General features: G+C 40.7%; 1 protein-coding gene across 2 annotated transcripts in view; it reads right to left on the bottom strand.

The window, feature by feature from the left end:
* The window catches only part of DLG2 (discs large MAGUK scaffold protein 2), a 966,698-nt gene that overhangs the window by 607,707 nt on the left and 335,990 nt on the right, over window positions 1-23,001 (bottom strand). The window contains exon 1 of one of the 2 annotated variants that reach the window (XM_062487509.1): window positions 11,995-12,096. The exons of the other annotated variant lie outside the window; for it this stretch is intronic. Coding sequence (XP_062343493.1) covers window positions 11,995-12,096 — 102 coding nt within the window. Of the gene's footprint in view, window positions 1-11,994; window positions 12,097-23,001 lie in introns of those variants that run through there. 2 annotated transcript variants of the gene reach the window in all.

Genomic DNA, 23,001 nt, shown 5'->3' with positions numbered 1-23,001 from the left:
GTGAGATGACCTGTTCCTATCTGGGCTCCTTTCTTTTATGAATAACTGAAGACAGTAGAGGAAAACTCATCAGACTACAGAACAACTAATTCTCATCTAATAACAGAAACTTTATTAACTCATTGAGCCCTTTGTTGTCCCTCTCGGTGAATAAAAAGAGTCAAGAAACAGCTGGTGTTTGCATGTAGAACGTGGATTAGTTTGAGAGCATCTCCATTTCTCTGGCTCAGCACACTGAAAGTTCTTATTCCGATTGAACAGGAAAGTAGTAGCTGCTAATACTCTGGGGACAAAGTGGTGCAATCTAGTATCAGTAAGAGATTTATCTATCAGATCCATTCAGATTAGGCAATCGTAGACAGAAAATTAAACCTCTGTTTTAGGAAGTTGCCTCCAACACAAGGAGCAGCAGCCTAAGGTTCAGGTCCCAGCTCTGTGGGGAAGATGCTGCCCCCCTGTCCCTACAGCTGTACCTGACATGAGGAAGCAAGCCAGAAGGCCCTGCAACAAAAACACTTTTAATAGATCTTGCAATCCTCTGAAAGTTTCTCTGAAAAGTCTCTATTCCCTCTCTCTGTTTCCTCACTTCCAACACCTTTACAGGGCTGTAAAGATCTTCAAGACACTAGAAAGACATACCCTTAATGCTAAAAAATTAAAGTCCTGCATGTCTGGAACTCACGTGGGGGTTGATGCATATAGTAAAGAGTGCAAAACACCAGGGCTTTGAGGAGGTGATGCAACAGTCTCCTCTGTAATACGTACATACACACAAAATTAGACCTGCAAGTGCATTTTCTAGGTCAACTTCTTCTCCCTCCTCTGCTCTCACCTCCTCCCTTGAGTTCTCTTAATTGTTCTGGGAAGGAATACATGTTTCAAAATGTATCACCAAACTTTATTTTATGAAAACATATTGTCCTGGTTATTTTATATCCAAAACCACTGTGTAAGGAATTTTAGTCCTCAGTTAGCTTTGCCAGTGCAAAAATGGCCTATGCTTTCTTATGCTGTCAAGTGCTTAGTTCCTACACAATTAATTATCTTTCTTTAGCTAAGGACCAGGAATCTGAGCACAAAGACTGACACAGACAAGGGAAAGAAACAAGTAGGAAAAGTATATTTTATAGGTACATGTCCTGGTTTTGTATTAAATGGCATCTAGAAAAGAGCATACAAAGAGGTTTTCTCCTCGAGAGCTTCCTCTGTGAGTTGATGGGACCAAGTGGAGGCTGGGCTGGTTGTTGACAGCGTGAGAGACCAATTGGAGAATTTGGTCCACCTCCATGAATTCACATTTTGAAGTGAGCAAACCCTGGGAAAGGTCCCTTTTCTTTTCCATCGGGAGTGCAGGTGACAGGGCCCGGCAGGGGCAGGGCTGGACGCCCTGTCTGGGAGCTGGCATGTGCCAGCAGGGATGAGGGGTGGCCATGGGCACTGGGTGCTGCTGCTGAGCCCAGGGAGGCTGGTGGAGATCCCAGCCATCCCTCACCCTTTCCAGAGCAGCCGCTGCTGTTTTCTGGCTGGGACCAGCCCCTCCCAGAGCAGCCCGAGGGTCCCGAGATCCCGGCACAGCTCCGGCATGGCCCGGCTGCAGCCGCTGCATCCTCCATGTGCGATTGTAACCCTTCCAAGGCTCGGGTAAGGCTTGCAGACCTTCCATCCTCCCTTGAGCGAGAGGAAAAGGTACGGAGGGGATGCACCAAAGTCAGTGAAGCAGCAGCCAAGTTCTAGATGGAAGGAGAGTGAGGAGATGCCATGAATTTGGGCTGAAAATCCTGTTGTAAGCTATAGGGATGGACTGTACTACACTAGAAATTCCTACAAACCGTGGAAAAAGACACGGGGGGCTGGAGTGTTCAACTTAATAGATCATTGAGTAAAAGTGCGTGTGTTGAGGATGCTTTGCCCCAAGGGAAAAAGGAGATCTTTGTTCCTGGGGATGAAGTATGAACAGAGAGAAAGAGAGATAAGAGAACATTTGCTTTTGAACAGTTCATTCTTAAAAGTAAATATCCCATAAGTTTAACATGGCCCATAAGCACAGATTTGAGAAAAGCTGTGAAAATGGGAGGAGTTTGTAGAAAGTTGGTAGAACACAAGAGAACTGGGTTTCTTTCCTTCTTGTGGAGAAGTCCCTATGGCCGGACAAGAGAAGACTCCTGTCCCCAGAGTGAACTGAAAACTATTATTTAAGTCAGTAACTGACTGAAGTGTTTCTGTATATTGTTGTTAAGAAGGGGAAGAAGGTGTGGGATGGGAGAGGGGGGAGGAGGGGTGGTCTGAAGGTTTTATTCTGAATTTAGTATTTCTTTATGTCGTTATAAAGTTTTTCTTTGCACCCTTTAAGTCTTAGGCCTGCCTTGCTTTTGTTCCTAATCCTATCTCACAGCAGAAAATGAGCATATTGAAATTGGCAAATCTAAGCTACTATACTAATTGGTGTTTCTGCTCAGTTTCAAACTGAAACCAAGACAGTACAGTGCAAAACACTGAACAGTGAAAAGACCTTCCCTTACAGCTCTGCAGATTGTTGTGTCCTGAATTTTATGTGACTGTACAGCACTTTTCTTAATTTATTGTAGACTGCAGAAGCTGGGATATAATGTGCACTTTTAGAGCCATGTGGCCCTCTGAGCTGGGCTGATTGTCCCTCCTAGCAATCAGCCTAATCACAATTCCTGAACACTCACAAGATTTGCATGATGCAGTTACCAATTTGCCTCCTTGCAATAGGTGTATGGTCACCTGCTTTTCAGCTTCCTTCCTCACGTATCATCATCCTATGACTGTTTTTAAATAATCTTTGAAAAATAAAAACTCAACCAGAGTTGTGGAAATTGCTTCTTCCCTTCAGCAATATTATACAATAAACTGGACGACAGTAGCACTATCTTGGATGGGTGGAGATAAGAGCCTTCAGCACTTTCTTTTCAAATCCACTTCTGCAGGGACTTGAGATTCTTCTACTACAGTTTAATATGGGGAAAAAGAGGGGATGTGAAACCTCACATCTGGAGGAAGAACCTATAAAAAAGGATGAAGAGTAGTGTTTCGAGGTATACCTGAAACAGTGTGGAAAGAGGGACGCACAGAAAATAAAGGAGGAGATACTTGGATTTACAATAATGTCATTCCACTTTCACTTATATCCTCTCCATCCTTGCCTAACCATGGCTTTATGTTGGTCCTTAAACCAACTGTACTTACACAGTTCATTTAATTTCAGTGCTGTTTACACACAATAACTATTAATTCTCAATATTCCTCTGAGGCAGATATTATCAACTTGATTTTCTAGAGAGATGCAAGGCACAATTTTCCTCAGGCCACAACAGGAATTCTGTGTGAGAGTCAGGAATAGAAATAAGGAGTTCCCTGTCTTAAATCAAGGTCACAGAACCCTCCCTGGCACAGGCTGTTTTCTCAGTGCTTTATGGAGGTGACTATCCTGTTATGGAACTATGTTTTATACAGACTGGGATTTCCCTGGGATGTGTACAAAGTTCAAGTCATCTCACAAACAGCTGAAAATATCTCTGATAAATAGGGTAAGGGCCAGGACTAACAGAGTTTAACAACATACTGTTCACAGGGCATTGCTATCAGCCTTACAAGGTGGTAGGCAAGTATGCATTACTCATTTAAATGCCTTTTTACCTATGAAACCTTTTAATTCTCTGAATTTAAACTTCTCTCTTACTTGAAGGACCTGTGGCTGGTAAAGGTTAAGTAGCTAAGACAGGAAGTATTTGAGGGTGGCACACCTGTCTGTACTGGACACAGGGTCTCTGAGTTCAGCACAAGTTTCTCACAGTTTTGGGCTTGGACCTCTAACCCAGCATCCCTGGCTACATTTCAGGTAGATGGTCACATGTGTGATGGTTACAGGTCCATATGAACCCAGCCTGACAGAGATGTTATGGTTAGATTAAATCTGACCTACTGGTTACATTTTTCAAGATCAGAGTGGTGGAATCATGATTGAGACCTTATGCTACCTGAACTATGCTAAACCCATCTGCTTCTCAGCATGACCCTTGGTTCTCAGGCCAAGTGGTTGGAGAGGGCCACATCCATATTGCTACTAAAGTAGCATCTCTAATAAATGAATCCAAGATGTGTTTCATGCTCTCAAATATCACCAAAAAGGCAGAGGGCAGGGGTGGGAGGTGTTGAAGATAGAGGAAAGAGGTTTGGCTGTAGGCTGCAAGTAATCTTCCCTGATACAGTCTCATCCATAGTCCCTCTTGGAAGAAGTTCCTGGAGTGAACAATCCTTCAAGCTCCATCTACAAATTGTCTTGAAAGAGCTTGGGACCATCAAAAAACTCAGCCAAGGAAAAAGCTAACAATTTTTCAATATGTAATGTCAGGAATTGAATACTTGAGTGTAATCATGAGTCCCCCTTTATATAGCAATATAGGTGTATTCTAAATATTTGCAGCTGGTCCAAGGCCTGAAGTTACAGACCTGTTTCCACAGGGGATGAGCTCCCATCTTGCAAATAAGCGATGCATCTACATTCCTTCTTGGGCAACTATGTGTTGGCACAGGCTCTTTACCACATCAGACACATCTACAGAGCCTCCAGGTGATTCACTGTGTGTGCTTTGGTGCTGACAGCATCTTACAACTTCCTGAACATTCATATTTAGCATATTTCATCTTAATTACACTGAACAGCTGTCAGCATCTCCTAAAGGAAGTCTCCCCAGAAAGATGACAGGATTCTCAGAATCAAGGTTTGTGACATGTCAGTTTAAGGAAAAGTGGAAACTTTCCAGTTTACTGAGAGTCAGTCTCCCAGAAAATCTGCTTTTCTTGCTTGGTGGGGATCATTTGAGTAGCTAATGGGTGCAAATTGAAGTTGGAGAAAGCTTTTTACTTCCCAGTGATACTCTCGGTACATTCAAGAGCCAAGTGAATCAAAAGAATAGCTCAAACTGCCTTAATACTTCATCAGATCATTCTGTGCCATCTCTCCTGGGATTACAGATCATTAACTTCTACAGGGAGTCGGAGGAATTCCCATCAGTAATCTTTCTTCTCATTGAGGTTTCCATTACATTCAGCACAACCTGCAGCTAGTCTTTCTTGAAAAATCCTGTCCTTCATTTTTATTAATACTATAGCAAATGCTTAAACCTGAAGGAAGCACAATCAGAACAGTGAAAGCAATAAATATATATATATATATATATATCTTTTTTTAATAATGAGAATATTTCAGACAGCTACACTGGAAACATAAAAGCTACTTTTCAAAGATCATGAGAACTGTTCAGTGACAGTTTTCAGTTCTATTGCTATTAGTTAAATATATTTATATAACACTTTATCACTATTCTCTATGACATCTCTTACAGCTAAGATGAATGTCTATATATATCCCTCTCTTAGTCAATAATTAGTTTGCAAAATCAAGCAGCTCATGTAGCTGAGCATCAAGTAATTTCTATTTGAAAGTGCCTCATTTTATGTAGTTATTATGTATAATTTAAAGCAAAAATATATTAAAAAATTTAGGTGTTTGAGGAAACTCTGAACTTCTCCTTCAAAATGTTCAGTAACCCTTAGCTATGTTCCTCCTGCCCTGCTTTTTCCATAGGTAAACTTTACTGCAGTACTTTTGAACCACAACAATCAGCTCTTCTTTATTGCTTGCTCAGAAGAAAAGCCCATTTCTCACTGTATCGCTGTATGTTCAAAGGTACAGTGAAGAGGGTATTCATGGTGTCCTTTAGCTCCAGGTGAATTGTAAGTAATTTGGAGTGGTCAATATCAGATTCCACTGCTGCACTACCAGAGAATATTCTTGTGATGACAGAAGCATGACAACAAGATGGGGAACTAGGTGATACTTTAATGTCCCCTCCAAGTGAAGCCATCCTATGATTCTATGACAGCAAGCATTGTGAGCCATCCAGTGCCTAGCTGCTGGCAGCAGCTAAAAGCTATTTTGGCAGAATGTGGGGGAAAAAGCCACTGATTCAAAGTGATGTAGAGCTTGAGGATCTCGCCTTCAACAGAACTTTCTTTCAGTGTATAAAACTTCTAAAACCAAAACAAGAAACCTTGACTTAAAAAAAAAAAAAAAACAAAACACCAAAAAACACCAAAAAACCCCCCCAAAACAAACAGAAAAACAGTTGTAGCATTGTTTTCTTAACTTAAACTGTCTCGGGGAATCTCCTACTAACAACCTATCTCTGTCACAGTGTACAGGGAGCCTGTGGGCAGGACAATGGCAGAAAGTGAGAGAGTGTACTGTCATACAAACACAAACATTTTTAAAACCTCATCTTCATGCTTTTTAAAAAAGACCCCAGCATTTCCCTGCCAGCTGTTGGCCAGTGCCAGTGGGTGCCAGCTGACAAGTTAATTCACTCCAAATAAGAGAAAATGGTAACACTTGTTTGCATTCCCTAACCAGTGATCAAGAAACTCCTTTGTGATTGAGGCCATGGGACCAAAATTTCAGCAGATTCATAGTACAGTTTTTTTACCATTTACAGTCTAGCCAGACCTCACCAGCTTCCTTTTCAACTCGCCTCCTCAGGACCCTTACCCAGACCACTTCCTTCTCATCCTACCCTAAGTTGCTGTCTCTGAATCATCTTTCCTCATGTCTTTTTTTCCACCTGCCCTACCCGCACTTTCCTGCTGCTGCCTCCTACCTCTCCTTAGTCTTCTGCCATCCCTTGTCTCCTGAAATACTGATTTGTGCAGCACCCACACTGAGTTCAAGATAAGACACTCACGATCATTTACAAAGTCAGAGTCTACTTTTCTCTCATACCAGAATTCCTCTCAATGTTCCTCAGTGGTGGGAAACAAGAAGTTCTGAATAGAATCCACTCTATACATTTTTTAATACTGGGAGGAGCTCCTGACAGGATCCCATGGCCTCAAACTGCTACTTGCTACTCAGAAGATCTCCGCCTTTGAGTAAAATATGTAGTTCTTCTTTTCCCACAGTTATTGATGATGTGTGGGAACTGCTGGAGAGCCATCACTTCTTCAGCCAGAAGTGTTAAAGCGCAAGGGGTCAGTGAATGCCTGACAGATAAAAAGATACAGCCAGGTAAATTTGCTTGGGTTACACCCCATGTCCAGCCTTCATAAATGTAATGCCAGGGAAGAAAACTCTCCCTGCCCTGAGTGTTGTGCACTAATGCACAAATCCTCTGTGACTCCAGTGATCATACTCAGAGCCTCTTGCCAATGGCAATGCTGTATCTCTTCTGCAGCTCTTTCTATTACTGAGCATTTTTATTTAAACACCACAGTAGCCTAACAAGAATTATATGTGGAAGTAGGTTTCTCAGAGCCACTGTCAGTGTTATGCATAGCAAGTGGCAGCAATGTTCCAGCTGACTTACTCTGCTGATTGCCCATGAATAGGCAGCAAACTCTTTCAGAGGGTTCTGGAACCCCATACAAAACACCAGTCTCTACAGATGGATCACAGAACTCAGCATGACCATGGATATATTGCGTTTTTACATCTCTCCAGTTCTGGACCCCAAAAAATCAGAAATTAAATATGTCAGTGAAGTCAGAGGTAAGGTACACATCAGCAAGCAGCACGAATGGATCCACAGAATGAAGAGCTGTTAAGAAGGGCTCAATCACAGCATCACAACTGTGTTTTGGATTTTTCTTTGAAATAGTGTTAATCTGCCTTTTCTTTTTATTTACCTATAAGATTTTGCAGAATGCTTGGTGTGTTTCTGGAATGAATCCTTCTGCTTAATTTCATCAAAAAAGCATCTTATATCCATATTACAAGCCCAATCTGTAATGTAAAAATAATCAGGATACATGGGCAGCGATGGGAGATTATTGTCAAACAATCATTTGGAATTTGAATGAGTGTTCTATTTAGATGCATCCATTGCACTTGAGTTCATGTGGGTGCATCAAGAAGCTAAAGCATGCGAGGCCTTGAGTAGGTCAGCTGTGTATCATACCTAGCTGGAGAAGTACTTTCCTGTCATCTCAAACTGCTGCTCCTTACAATAGCTAGGTCTGGGTTATGACAATAGAGAGAATATTCTCAATTAAGAACTAAGTGACATACCAGAGTTTGTTCAAGAGACTAATAATACCAGTACAGAAAACTACCAGTTTTCTAATAGTTTATAATGATAAAAAAATATAAATACAAAGGCCAAGATCTTCAGTAATACCACTTACTATTTAATAAAATCTTCTGCATTCCAATAATTTTTCATAACATAGGAGATTTGGCAGTTGAAGAAACAAGTGGGTTTACTTGCATCCCCACCTTGGATAGAGGAATATGTCACTATTTGGCTGTTTCAGCTAAAACTGAGAAATAATAGGAAGAAACCCTACCAAAACCAGCTATTTTTTCTGGAGAACTGGTTGTGATAAGTGTGCTAGGAGGAAAGAAAGGAGACAGGGAAGAGAGGTAAGTATATCTTATCCCCTTAAAAAGAAATTAAATTATGCTAGGACAGATATAAAAATAAACCTAAATCAAAAGGAAAGTAGGATTAATCAAAATAGCTGGTCAAGGTCAACAAACAGAAAAGTCAATGGAATCTCCTCAATATCTATTTTCAATATACAGAAGCAAAGGAGGTAAGGCAGAATAACACTTCCATCTGAGAGTCAGAACTGTAGCTGAAATACAGTTTAAGAAACATGTCAGTCAAACTGAAATCCCTTCCCAGCACTCTCAATAAGAGCAAAATGAACAGGATATTAAGAGCCAGCAGATAACTCTTCTGCAATACTGAACAAACAATTCAGCAAAGTGAATAAGCACATACTGACATTTTAGCATGCATTTAAGTTTCAGATCTTCAGTGAGAATCTGCTATCTGCCTGTGCACTCCTCTCAATGGAGATCCATGAACACGGGTCTGTCTTACACACAATCCTTCCTTCGATCTGTGGATGTGAATCTGTCCAGTAGCTGTGGAGCTTATCATGGACTCGGGGGAGAGACAGCTGTGTGCCAGCCCTGCAGGGTTATGAACAAGACAGTTCTGCACAGCACCTCCTGGCACCTGAGGGCCATGTTCTACAACCCAAATCCTCTTTCTGCTTCAGCTCTGTACAGCTGGGATGGGAACATGGGTATTTCCTACTAGAAACTGAAAAAGTGTTCAAATGTGTTAAAGTGCAATCGAGACAATTCAGGTAGACACTGACCTGTCTTTCAAATTAAACTGCTTTGAATTCTTTGCAGTTTCCAAGGATCACAAAACTAGACATCATTGAAAAGAAAGGTCCAGGACAAGGATACCTATCAAAATCCAGGAAATCAAGCTGACTACCAAAGCTTCCCACAGGGGCAGTGAGAGCTCCTCCACTGACCTTCTTTGCAACATATGGTGTGGTAAGATGTGCACCCTCTTCCTACCCCACCACACTAACTCCCTGGCATCACGTGCTAGGAATGAGAAGACAATAAAACTACTGCATGAGGAACCAATAAAAATGGGTGTGATGATTCTGATTCCCTCACTCACTTCTCTGACCATAGGAAAAAGTCTGTACGTAACACAAAATTAAAAGCTGTAAATCAAGAGTGTAAGCAATACTGCAACATGCCCTGTCCTTTTGAAAGGAGTTAGTTAATAACATTTTAGCACTTGGAAATATTTGCCTGTACCTTGAATTCCTCTGTTGTCTATCCCATTATCTAGATTTTATATTCTGAGGACCTATTTTCTCCTCTGTCACCCAGAATATAAAGTGTCATTTCAGGATATTACACTCTTTCCTGAGTTCAGGAATCACATGATTCTAGAAGTCATAATATTATGAGCATGCTTAGATCCATGACTTCATGCCATATGACTGAAACATCTCCTAACAAGGAACAGTCTTACTTCTTATTCACACTTCTTTGGTTGTTAACAATGGATCTGAACCCATAAATCTGGAAATATAACCCAGTGTGTCCAGAGCAAAAAGTAATGAATTCATACACAAGCTACAGAACAAAGAAAAATGAGAAAAAGGTATATGAAGTGAGGTGATTTCTGTGCATTTACCAATGTAACTCATGCATGCTTGATGATGGTATCAAAGAGTACTAATTGGACATGTGTTGAACCAGCCCAAGATAAGTAAGTTCACTTGTGCTCCTTCTCATCTCCCTGAAAATGATCACTATCCCACACATCCACTTTTCATTTGAGAAGTTGGTAGTTCATACACCACCACAAGAAGATAAAACATTGACTGTGACTAATGTAATGAGCCTGAAGCACTAAAGAAAGACGAGGAAAAGAAAGAAGTTTGAAATTTATGGGTTTTGTTCTCTTGCTTCCTCCCAACAGGATCTGAAAATCTTGAAAGAACTTAAGTGCATTGAAGAATATCCTTTGAAAATCATGCTTACAGGCAGGAATACAAATTGGATACTAGTCCCTAGGCCACTGGCCTACCTTTGTAGAAGGGTGGCTTGCATTTAATTTCCTGACAATTCCCCTAATTTAACATTTGAATACAACAGGACTTAAGGTTTGAAAGATAAATTTTAATTATTTTTTCTTATAAAAATGCAAATTAGAAAAGTTTCTGACCTGACAAACTCTCAATGCTATTTATATCACTAGTGCCATCATGACACAGCAATTAAATTATAACCCTTTCACTAATAGAACATATTTTTGTTTATTTAAAACAGAAAGGAAGAAACAAGAAACTTTAGCTCAAGAAAGGCCCAAGTAACCAGACATATAGGCAGGCCATAGTTAGAAGAAAAGTAGAAGGTACACAAACAATTTGTGTTTGACTATAACCAAGTCTGAGTTAGGGTATTATATGAAGCAATACAAGAGCTGTCATTAACTTCTAGCTGATATACGTTTAGGCAGCACTGGGTCATCTATAACCTATTCCATAAAGTATTTTCATTTCATTTAGGCTACTTGTCACACAGGAACTCATAAAGCATACTGTGTTTCCTAGTTTGTGGACTGTATAACTAAAATTTTATTTTTGCAGCTTAGCTATTTTTGAGGATTAGTAAAGTTCAAGTAAGAAGTTAATGATTTAAAGTCATTACTGACACTAATTTTTTTTAATCTATAACTGCTCATTTCCTACTCTATTTAGGCACAGAGGAACACTTTTAATATAATCCAGTATTTAAGGAGAGCAAGGGAAAGGAATGGGACAAAATATGTAACACCCTTGTAAAATCATTATAATTGACCCAGTGATCCAAGAACCAAAGTTTTTCTCCAAAGACAATACATTTTAAAAACATGCCATCAGTTCAGAATTATTACAGTAAAATAACAAACATCAATTATACTCAAACATCAAGCCAGGATGTATGTGGGGAAAATATAGCCTAATCCAACACCATTGTTAAAAAAATTGGGATGGGATTACATTACACAGCCAGGAAAAAAAAAAACTTCTCTAACTGCGCCACCTTATGATTTAAATTTAAATGGAAAATTAAATGATTGTCCAGTCCATAGAAGAAAATAGTCACTTAAAGATATTTCTCTAGACCTAAAAATGGGATCAGGATCTTACTTAATTCTTTCTTTTAGAGAAGTGCAGGGTTGTATACCTCAGTATTGCTCCTCTGGTTAAAAACCATGTCAGCAATATAAATGGAAAAAATACATTCAGTCTTGCTGGATTGTGTTTTTGTAATATCAGTATACACATCCAAATCAATAAAGCCAGGCAAATAGCAGAGTAGTGGTTTAGCAATCTTACCACTGTTAGCTAAGTATACAATCAACTCTAAAACAAATGTTTCATAATCTGTAATTCTCCCGTGTAAATCTCTACTCATATAACCCTGGGAAATAAGAAAGCTTCTGATTTTTTTTTCTGTAACATTTAAACATGCTGGCTGTAAGCCCTAATTTATAGCCAACGGATCACAATTTGCACTGAAATCTCTAGCCAGACACGAAATTAAACAGCACAGATATTCAAAGGAGTTACAGCATGCATTTAAATACATTAACCACATCCTACCTTGCATCCAAACATCAACGACAAAGTGTTGTTGGTGCATGCAACTTTGCAGTGGCAAATCATTGGTGTAAAGCAGTCAGGATTTTTAACAATAGGGCACATTCCTTTAGTGCTGCAGTAGTGGCAGCCTACTGAAGGCTGAAAACAAGTAGCTAACACAGCACATGGAGTGGCAACATATGCTGCTCAACAGCTAGCTTTCCTCTTGCTGGTCAGAAGCAGCCTGCTTGAATCTCTACCTGGGTCCCATTCAGCCATCCCCTTCTTTGTTGGTGAATCAACGATGCAACAATGATCACGGATCTCAGGATTTCCCTTCCTCTGGGAAATTAGTTTTCACATCGGGGAAAAAAAAAAAAAGGGGGGGGGGGGTTAAGAAAAAAGAGAGAAATGGAAATGAGGGGGACTAGCAGGTGTGGCAGTATTAGCATGTAAAAGGATGTAAACGCCTACTCATAACAATCACATAAGATTGTCATGCTAGCTGAAGTGGGCTGAAATTATTCCATCGGAAGAAAAATACTGCAGCTCCTGATTTGGTAAAAAGCCAGTGAGTTGCTGCAATACATAGTCATAGTGTGGAGAGAAGAGAAAAAAATGACTTATCTAAGAAGCCAGGATCCTCAGCCTTTATCAATATGCATTCCAGTAAGGATTCCCTTCCCAGCGCCTCCCCGTGAAAAAGAATCAAATCAGTCGCAACTCCGGAGAAGCGATGACCTTTGCTTTCCCCAAATAGATGAATCCCAGCAGGAAACAAACTGTACTCAGAGCTGAAAATCACAGATGCTGGGAGTTTGTAATAAGAGAAATACAAGCAACATTTATCCAATCCTGGCTTGCCACATGGGAGCTTTCTCCAGGCACAAATTTACAAATAGACAGGTTGAAGGATTGCAGGAGACACTGAATAAAGATATGAAGTTACTTAGAAAATGCACCAGCGTGAAGCTAAAACGTCAAGCCCCTTTAAACTGTGCTTTAGAGACAATGTAACTACTGACTAGTACTGCTATCCTGCAACCTGCAAACATCTTGCTGTAAACTAAAAAAGCAATAATTAAAGAAGTTTGGGAGCATAATGCTGGTTTGCTTTCTGATACAGCTGTCACTGCTCCTTCAGTTAAAGAAACACCAGCTAAAATGCATAATAAAGCACTTAGATGAGCAAATCACTAGCTGTGCTGTTTAAGAGGATTATTTCTATCAAAAGTTGGATTAATGTATCCTCCAGGTTTAGGTTTGGTCATGGCAGATACAAATACAAAATGAAAAGACCGTGATATGGAAAATAAAGTGATGTCCTTAATGATTTCACAGCTGATAGCAAAGTAAACCAAGCAGTTGTTTCACAGTGCCCTGACCCCCGCTTTTCTATGACTCACTAAGCTCTGCCCATCAAATTAGAAACTCTTCCTAGAGAAATGAGAGCAGCTTGTCTCCCTGGCAATCGCAAGTGAGTTCTTAAGTTACAATTGAAACAGTTTTCTGTAATAAACCCAAAGTAGAAAGTTGTTATACAACCAAACAGAGAAAATGGCAAATGGAGGTCCCGGTGTGAAGCCAGATCAATCAGCACAGAGGATGAATAGCACAGGATATTTTTTTTTTTAAAGCTGCCTGAGATTGCAGACCCTAACTCAGGCAATCTCTTCTAGTAAGATTTTGTGTTTATATAAGTATAGATACATGTGTGTGTGCTGCATGTATGCATACTTTAAGTAGAATTTCTTCAGTATAATTTACCCTTGCTTTGCAAAGTTCCAAGCCATAAAATCTCTTAAACATCTCTGTTACTACTCTTGCACAGTACAATAACTTTATCCAATTTTAGTGTGCAGTTACATTTCAGCTTGGAATAATGTTTTCTGATTATTGTTTCTCACTCTATTTTTTAACTTAGCACCCTCAAGAGCCCAAGCTCAGTAACATTATAGCAGTTTCTAGATGGAAATGGCAGATAGAGCTGCTCCACAGTCAGAGTTACAACCCCGTTCCATTTCTGAAGATTTCTTTTTTGCAAATATCAAGCTCTTACAGACCATTGTCCTCAATTCACTCAACTCACACTTTTCTCCTGATCAGCCTGGACATGAGCCCGTGTGCCATGGGAGTTCACTGCATGGATGCCCTTCAGTCAGCTGTTCAATAACCTAAGTTTGTGTGACCCATGAGTCCAAAGTGGCATCGCAGCAGCACTTCTCCGGAACAGTGACTGAACCTGGTTAGAAAACTACTGTGGTGACAAACAGCAGCTGTAACACTGCTGAATCTTTGATCTGTTTATTCCTAGCTTGCCTGTCTTGTTATTAAGCTATATATTATACAGATTTTTCGTTCAAGCACTGTCTCTCGCATAACCAGCACTGGTGTAAATATAGAAAAGCGTAGTTTCCATGACAATACATTCCATAGTTACAGCCAGCAGCCACTATCATTAAAACATGAATCACAGTGCTACCTTAAGGTGTGAGCACACTACATCACTGGCCTTAGAAGCATTAATTTGGAATGGGGGTGGCATGGCAATATTTTTAGGAGACACTACTATAAAATGTCAGAAAACTGTGCTATTAAACTATTTTGGCCCTTCTAATAGCTACCCATCTTAGAGATTTCAGTGATCAGTAACTCCCAATCTGTACCATCATTAGCATTTCTAAGAGAAGAATACATCACATCTGTACTTTTCAGTGTTTTAAACACGATGTCCTTATTTAAAATTGAACTCAATCACACATAAGTGATTTCTGATTAATATTCATATGGCCTAATTAAAATCACCTGCATTTATTTCCAAATTCCAGTTTCAAAAAGGGGAAAGACAGCCAGTTAGCCTCTTGGACCATTTGGATCTTACTGCGTTCAGCTGCCTCATGCTTTCAAAAGGGAGGACATTATCTGTTCATTAAAATTTCCATTTCTTCCCTAGCCCCTGCCACTATTGCAGATTATCAACCAGAACAGGTTTTACCTGTGATTTCACTTCAGTGTTAAGATGCACCAAACAGTAAGCACCCAAGTATTTTGTAAGGCACAAAATTCATCCATTCACACTTCAGCTAATCATTGCTTTCAAGTGAAAAACAGTTGCCTGACACACAGTCATTTGGGAAAATCTCAGAAGACTTATTCCAGTGACAGATCTGAATAATAATTCACGTCGCAATTGGCCAAGACATTTATTTCCATTAAGTGACAATCACATATAGAAAAATGCCATAAGAAAACATTTGCTTGGAGATCCTTCTCTATCTTTTCATTTTTTACAACAGTTCTCATCACACACACAGGTATATTGTTACTTGCCCCAAAAGGCATTTAAGTCACAGTGCAGGAACAAGGATTCTTGGAAAATCCATGTCCACATTTTTGTGCTAATGACATATGCAAAAGAACACAAATTTGTGGGTGTTACTCTATGAAGAGTCCATGGATCAGATTTTTTGAGCCCTCCAGCCTTCTTTGGACTTGAGTGCATTGATCCAGCCACTTGCTCACAGCCACAGCCTGATAAGAGTCTCCTGCTCTACCAGCCCCTTTGGAAACTGCCAACCTTTCAGCTCCAGGTTTTCCAAAGATGTCTGTCTGCCTTTCACAGTGCACCATTTCGTGGAAATGGATGAATTGACTAGGAGCAACTGAGTTGAATTTCAGGACATATTACGATCATGTTTGCATGGTATTTCTTCACCTAATGTGTACATATCTCCTCCTGTACTGAAGCTATTTCAAATAGCAATGCTTAGCTTTGCACCTGGCATACCATGTGAGAAACTAGAAGTATATATAAGTAAAAAATAATATTTTAAAAAAAAATAAAAAGTAAGACCCGGCAAGTCACAAAGAACTTTAAGGTATTCACTTTTGACTATCTTAGGATGCTCAATTTTAGCATTTCCTAACTCTCTGATGTTTCTGTTGAGAAGATGGCTTAAGTTTTGGTACTATGGTACTTGATGCATTTTCCCTTCCCTGATTTCACTGCTCAACTTTTTGTTCCATTGCTACAGCATTAAAAACTCCACTAACCCTTATGGCATCCATTAGATATGAGAAGACCATGATCATCTATAAACCCTTGGCCAAGGTATATGATTATTAACTTGCTTCTAATCTTATGTTAGAATTCAAAACCATCTTCTTTGCTGCTGTTCTCTGAAGTCCCTGAATACTAATCAAACCTCTTAAAAACTAAACCTGGCTCTGACAGTGATTAAAGAGAAGTTGTCTTCTCAAAGAATCAGATAAAAGAAAAAGCAAAAAGGCTTGTTGCACCACAGGCAGCACATACAAAGGGAACCAGAGAACATAAATATAGAAGAAACTTGAAAGATCCCCCATCAAAATAGAAATGATTGCACATAACTGTCTCACATGTTTCTTAAGAAAAAAAACAAACCACAGTCTCACACCTCTAGTCTAAACCAAAATTCTTACAGCTGTTCTGTCTTTGGAGAGTCTTCACTTAGGGTATTTCAAGGACCTCAGCTATGTCAACACTTTCTGTGAACTGGTCATTTTGGGGTATACCATAGGACATCAAGCCTTCATTTTACTGATTTTTGTCTATTGATGAGTATCAGAAGCCTGCGCTTAGTTTTCCTGAAAATTCATCTCCCTTTGGAACAGTAATCATACAACTGTTTGGGTTGGAGGCAACTTTTACAGGTTGGGTAGTTCAACTCTCCTTTAACAAGCAGGGATATTTTCAACTAGATCAAGCTGCTCAAAGCCCAGTCCAACCTGGTCCCGGATGTTTCCAAGGATGGGACATCCACCACCTCTCTGGGCACCCTGTGCCCATGTTTCCTCATTGGGGGAAAAAAAAAAAAATTCCTTATCTCTAACCTAAATATAGTCTCCTTTAGTTTCAAACCATTACCCTTTGTTCTATCACAACAGGATCTGGGAAGACTTCTCTTCCCCTGTTTCATACAGGCCTCTTTTTGTAATGAAAAGCAGCAGTAAGGTCTCCACAGAGCCTTCTCTTCTCCAGGCTGAACAATCCAAACTCTCAACCTTTCCTCACAGGAGAGGCATCCCAGCCCTCTAATCACTTTTGCACTACTCCGATGGGTCCGTGCCTTTCCTTCACTGGGAATCCCAGAGCTGGATGCAGCAATCCAGGGGGAATCTCACCATAGTGGAGCAGCTGGGGAGAATCACCTTCCTCAACCTGCCAGTCACCCTTCCCCTGATGCAGCCCAGCATATGGCCCCACTTTCTGGGCTGTGACCACATACCATCGAAATCTTCCCAGGAAAGAGCCCACAGTCACCAGACACCAGCTCAAAAGCTCCTGATCTTCTACATGTCATGCAAAACTGTGCTTGAACTGATTCCAAGGGGTAATACAAGACTGATCTTTCATGCACCCTTTTAGAAACAGGGATAAGGCAACTTTTTTTTACATGTCCAAAGGCTCAAGGAGTAGATAAGGTCTGGGCTGGTCTGGCCATGAGGAGGAGATGAATAGGACTGCTGGGGTGGAGATGGAACAGAGAGCTCCAGGGACAGCTGTGTAGAGACAGATTTGCCACATCTGTGAGACGTCATTGGGACTGATGGCACCCACCTATTCCACTGTCATAGCAGCAGCTGCTCCATCTCACAAAGTGGCTTGTGACAACTGATTTAATTTTCACAAATCACTGTATGGAGACTGGGATGTGTTGCCGGTTGGCTCCTGCCAACAGCAGGCCCTGCCGGTTCGCTTCACCTAGAGATGACAGGGACATGGAGATAGAAAGTTCTCCTCAAGCACCTTGCAATCTGAGCATGGAGGCAGAGAGAAAGGCAGAGGGTTGATTGCATGCTCTGGAAAAAAACTTATGCATCAAGAATTCAGGTGAAGTAGGCAGCATGGAAAAGATATGACTCAATCACCCCACCTGAAGATGGAATTAATGCCTCCCAATTAAATGCCCGTATCTCTATGTATGCCATCATATAACAGTGTTTTTTAAGTTAATGGGAATACTCTTACAGTAAGTACTCATGTTCATAAGTGTTTACACATTCTAAAATGCCACATTCCCATAGTTATACATTAGTAACTAGTGAAAAACTGTCTGAATTGTTTATGAAAATAATTTTGATCTGTTAAATGTTAAATAATTTACAAAGTCACCGACTGCATATAATTTGTTAAAGTAACTTCTCCAGCCAGCTATAAATTAAAACAAAAATATGAGAGAAGGTAGAAAAAATATTAAAATATCAGCTTGAAAGAAAAAAGCAAGCATGTTGCTGCCAGTCCTCAACAGATAAAAACCAGCTCCACTTATATATGAAGATTCCTATTTATATCTTGTATTAGCATTTTTAAAGTTTTCTGTGACAAATCAAAGAGAAATAAAGGCCTGATCCTGCTGGCACAGAGTGGAAACATGCACAAAGAATATTCAGAAAAGATATGCCTTACTTTAATGTCACTAGGTAGACCTACTGATTCCTTTAAGTGTTTATAGTGTAATACACACTCATCTTAAAGAGCTTGAAATGATCAATTTAGCCACCAAATGCTAGAACTCACCAAGGACTAAGAGCTGCAGTATCTACCCGGGCTGCTGAGACAAAAGACAGGTTAGTCTATATGCAATTTTGTGTTGATACTCTGCTGCTAGCACTAAACTGGCCTAAAGCACCAAAAAGCTCTGCTTTTCAATGTGTACTGAAGTTACTGCACCACACACATCTTTGCTTTATGGATTGAGTGGAGGCATCAGCCTGGCCACAGTCCTCTCCTTGTGGTCACCAGCTCTGCCCGCATGTCCTGGGTGCAAGCGAGACTCCCTCAGTAAGAAGCAGTAGGAATTGGTAGGAATTTTCCGTTTGTTTTCCTGCGCCCCCTGAATCCATTTACTTTCATAACATCCATTGATGAGAAGTTTTCTGGCCTTCCAATTCTTTTTTGGCCCTCATATCTTTTTCAGCTTTCTCAAAATGTTGCAATGGAAGAACAAGAACAGTAAACGTCTATTCATCCTCTCCATGTCACTCGTGACTTTGTAAACCAGTTAGAGACCAGGAGTTGTGTATCCTCACTAACTGGTCTCTCTTCCATTATGAAAAGTTGTTGCTTAATAGATCTCAATCATTCTTATAAAAACAGTTTCTATATATTAGAGCATTATCATTGATTATCCCAACTTCTTCTACTTAATTCTTTCAAACTTCACCATAGCTCATACCCAAAATGGCCTCAGTGTTTTCCTCTAAAATCTCCCCATCCCTCTCAAAGTGTGCATCCAAATGGTCACGCTGCCCTGCAGAATAATTCCACCCATCTCTCACTTACAGTAGTTCTCTAAATATAGTCCAAGTTTTTTACATTAGCTTTGCAACAGCCTTTCATTTTTCACTGAGACTCACTCTGGGATTCATTTCTACACCATTCCACCTTTCTTTGCTTCCTGACTAATCAATACACATTTGGTATTTGTGCAACTGGATATCCCTTTCTGCATGCAACACCTAATATTTGTACTTCATGTTATTGCTTTCGGGCCATTTATTTATGTTGAGCTTTACACATGCCATTCCTCTGACAATTTCTGATATGCTCAGGGTACAGACTTCAATAAAAAAAAACCATTTGGATGCAATTCTTCCTGGGATTTAGACTAGCTAGAGCACAGAGTGCTACATCACCAAAAAGAGTTTCAAAGGGGAAATCCACTTTCAAGAAATGTATCTCTGGTTTCTAAGGAGATACATACACTACTTAGACCTCATTGCCTTTGGATCACAGAATTAAAATATTGGTGATCATTAATGGCCCACATAGATGGAAAGTTGGTAGGGACTATACCCAGCTGATGGCAAGTAAAGAATCTATCTTCTCACAGTCATGTGTGAAATCCTTTCATGATCTAAATAAAAGTTATGAGGAAAACAAAAATCACAAAGTTGAAACCAAATTAATAACCCAAAAAAGCCCCCACAAGTAAAAAAAAAAACATTACTATTACCTTGACCATTTCCTGGAAGTATTTTTTAAGGCCCTGGATTAATTTTCAAATGTAGTTCCCATAACTGGCTTTTAGTGGAAAACCAGTGCCTCTACAACCATCTCTTGTACTGAGACCTTCAGATTTCTGCTGGCAACCTCAGAAAGGAACCACCAGAACCCAGCCTTTATTTCTTGTGTCATATGGTACTACTATTTAGAGAGAAATAATAAGCATAAAGGAAAAATGCTTGATGAAAGCAGAAGTAAAAATAAAACCGATGAGACGTCAGAATTCATGAGAAGGTCAGGCTATTTGACACTTTGAAAAAGTGAATTTTCCACATTACTAGCATTTTGAAAGAAAATCTGTTATCCTGATTGTAAAATATCATTCAACTGAGCTATAATTGCAGGCATAAATAAATAAATAAATAAATGGACCAGGCCTAAATCTAAGTTCCAGTTGTAAAGTCTTACCCCTTACTATTGTATTCAAGATTTTCTCTGGCTAAGGGTGCAGGGACCCTGGCTGGAAGAAGAAGACATACATTTCATGCAGGAGTTGAACCCAGGCTATCACCACACATGCTACAAGCAGGAGAACACCTTCAGGTTTCTCTGTGAATTTTTTCCTCAGCAATTCTCCCTGACACATAGAGAAAGAAGTTCTGATTACCAGATGTTTGACTTTTATTTTTTCCCAATTTTTTCTATATATAAATATATCCATCTTTCCAGTTGCCATTAAAAGTGAGCATTTTCTCAGCAGTCAGGAAGACTGTCAGTGATTTCCTTCAGATTCTTGTAACAGGAAATTCTGTTCTCATTTCTGGCAAATGCCACTATCCTCAGAGCTTTTAGCATTTAATGGTTTTTCAGCTATGAAATTCTCATTCCACAAAAAAAAAAAAACAAAACCAAAAAAAAACCCTACCAACCCAAACCTAAGAAAAACTCACAAATAAGAAATTGTGCAACTCTGGTCACAGCTAAATTCTATATCAAGTTTTCCATCAAAATCATAGCAAAAATATCTGTATGACAATATCTATTTTGGCTTTCTGTTTGCTGGCATTTCTAACCTCACCATGCCAAGAAGAGACCACGGATCTTGCCTCTGGATACAGTGGACACACAGGATCGCCTTAGGTGTAAATAGGGGAACAGAGACTGCAGATCCCTCTATTAAATATATCCATCAAAAATCTGGGAAGCAACCACTGTCAACAAGGAAAAAAAACATCAATGTCCACCATTGTATTTTTGGAGGGAGAGCTGCCTGTGACTCCAACCCACAAAGAGATACCACCTGGCTGAAGTAAAATGTTTCTGAAAGACTTTTTCTTCTCTCAACAGTTCCTGTGTGTCTTCCTCTGTAACCTGACCAGTTTTTCACAGCAGGAAAAGAAAGGATTACCCAGGGAAAGCTGGAAGGGTGTTGCTTTTGTGTGTGGCATAGTCAGCAGCTTCTCTCTGCCTCCATGGGCTGGTGCCCATTGTCATGGCTTTAAATACAAGCTGTAAAGCCTTGTGGCTCACAAAAAAAAACAGATGAAGGAGAAGTGAGCTTATTTCTGGGTTGCCTGGGAATCCTATCAATTCTCTCATTCATGGAAGCTTCTGGACCAGGCATTCTCAGTCACAGAGCTTCCTTGGTGCTCGCTGTTCTAGCTTGACCTTCTTTGCTGGGGCATGTCCAGGGAGAAGCACAGGGCTAGTGACAACAATCCTTCCTGGTCAGCACTGACCACTGGCCCTTTATAGCACCTTTCTCTTTCTAGAATGCCTTTCAAAGCCAGGGCAGGGACTTTCACCCTGAGAGCACTGCCCAAATGCTCTCTGTCCCTGGGGCTAGGGGGTACAAGCAGGATCTATCACTGTTGGCCAAAGGGAACAGTTCTGTAAATGGAAGACAATAAGGAAAAGCACACCTCCAGCTCTGTGTTGGTTGGGAACGTCTCCCACCTCCAATGCTCTACCATCCTGGGGAAAGGGAAAGACCTTCCTAAAATGATGTTATACGGAGTCCTCCAAAAAGTCCATGGGAATAATAAGGTGAAATAAAGACAAACTTAAGAGGGCCCAGTGCATAGTCCTCTACAGATGATATTTTAAATGCCTCAAAGATGAGGAGCTTAGTGGAAAATCAATGCGTTTCTGAGGGAAAGGAGCCAACAGAGCTTAAACTGCTCCCAGTGACTGCAGGCCTATGAGAGGCTGCAGAACCCTCCTGAGCCAGCCCCCAGCGCTGCGTGGTGACTGAAGACCATCTCCTCACCCAGCACAGGCTGAAGGGGATGCTGCCAGGCACAGCATGGCCCCGAGACCGTGGTGCCGCAGGCAGCTCCCATGTCATTCAGAAGTGCCTCCGTGGAGGCGATGCTAACACAGAGGAACAGGCACAAGCTCAGCTTTGGTTGTGGAACAGGAGCCTCCCTGTCCTCCTCATAACTAAATTCACACCAGCCAGCCAGGAAAGGAGCGCAAGACAGCCCAGGCCCAAAGCTGTTTGACTCTTGCCTGGCTGAGAGCTGTTGTGAGTCAGCCAGAGATGAACGGAGAGGACCATAATTCTCAGGATGGCAGCATCCTTGGTGCTGCTCCATCCAGGTGTGGGAATGAGCAGCTTTGGGGCTTACCTGTGGAGAGCTGCCCTCCTGCTTCTGCTCAGTCTGCAGTGCAGCTGACTTGTCTGGAGCAAGCTTCCAGGAAAAACAAAAAAAGCAGGCTGGGCAAAGTCTGCTCACAGGCTGTGCTGCAGCAGGAGCATCCATCTTAGATCCAGTGGAGGAGGAGAGCTTGGACAAGCTCCCTTTTTAAAGCAACAGTGCTCCCACTGAGCATGGCAAGGAAGGGCAGTGCTATGCCCCAGCAGTGGTTGTGCTGGATGTCTGCAGAGCACTTTATAGACATTAGCTAATCGATCTTTGCAAACACCCTTTCAGCAATTAAACATCACCTGTCAAGATTTACAGGTGCAGAAAATAAGCTGAGGTAAAGTCACCTGGTGCAGAAGTAGCCCATGGTGTCTGGAACAAATGTCTTTTGGC

This window comes from Cinclus cinclus, chromosome 2, assembly GCF_963662255.1.
Source record: "Cinclus cinclus chromosome 2, bCinCin1.1, whole genome shotgun sequence".
NCBI lineage: Eukaryota > Metazoa > Chordata > Aves > Passeriformes > Cinclidae > Cinclus > Cinclus cinclus.
This window is presented reverse-complemented; position numbering and strand designations above follow the sequence as displayed.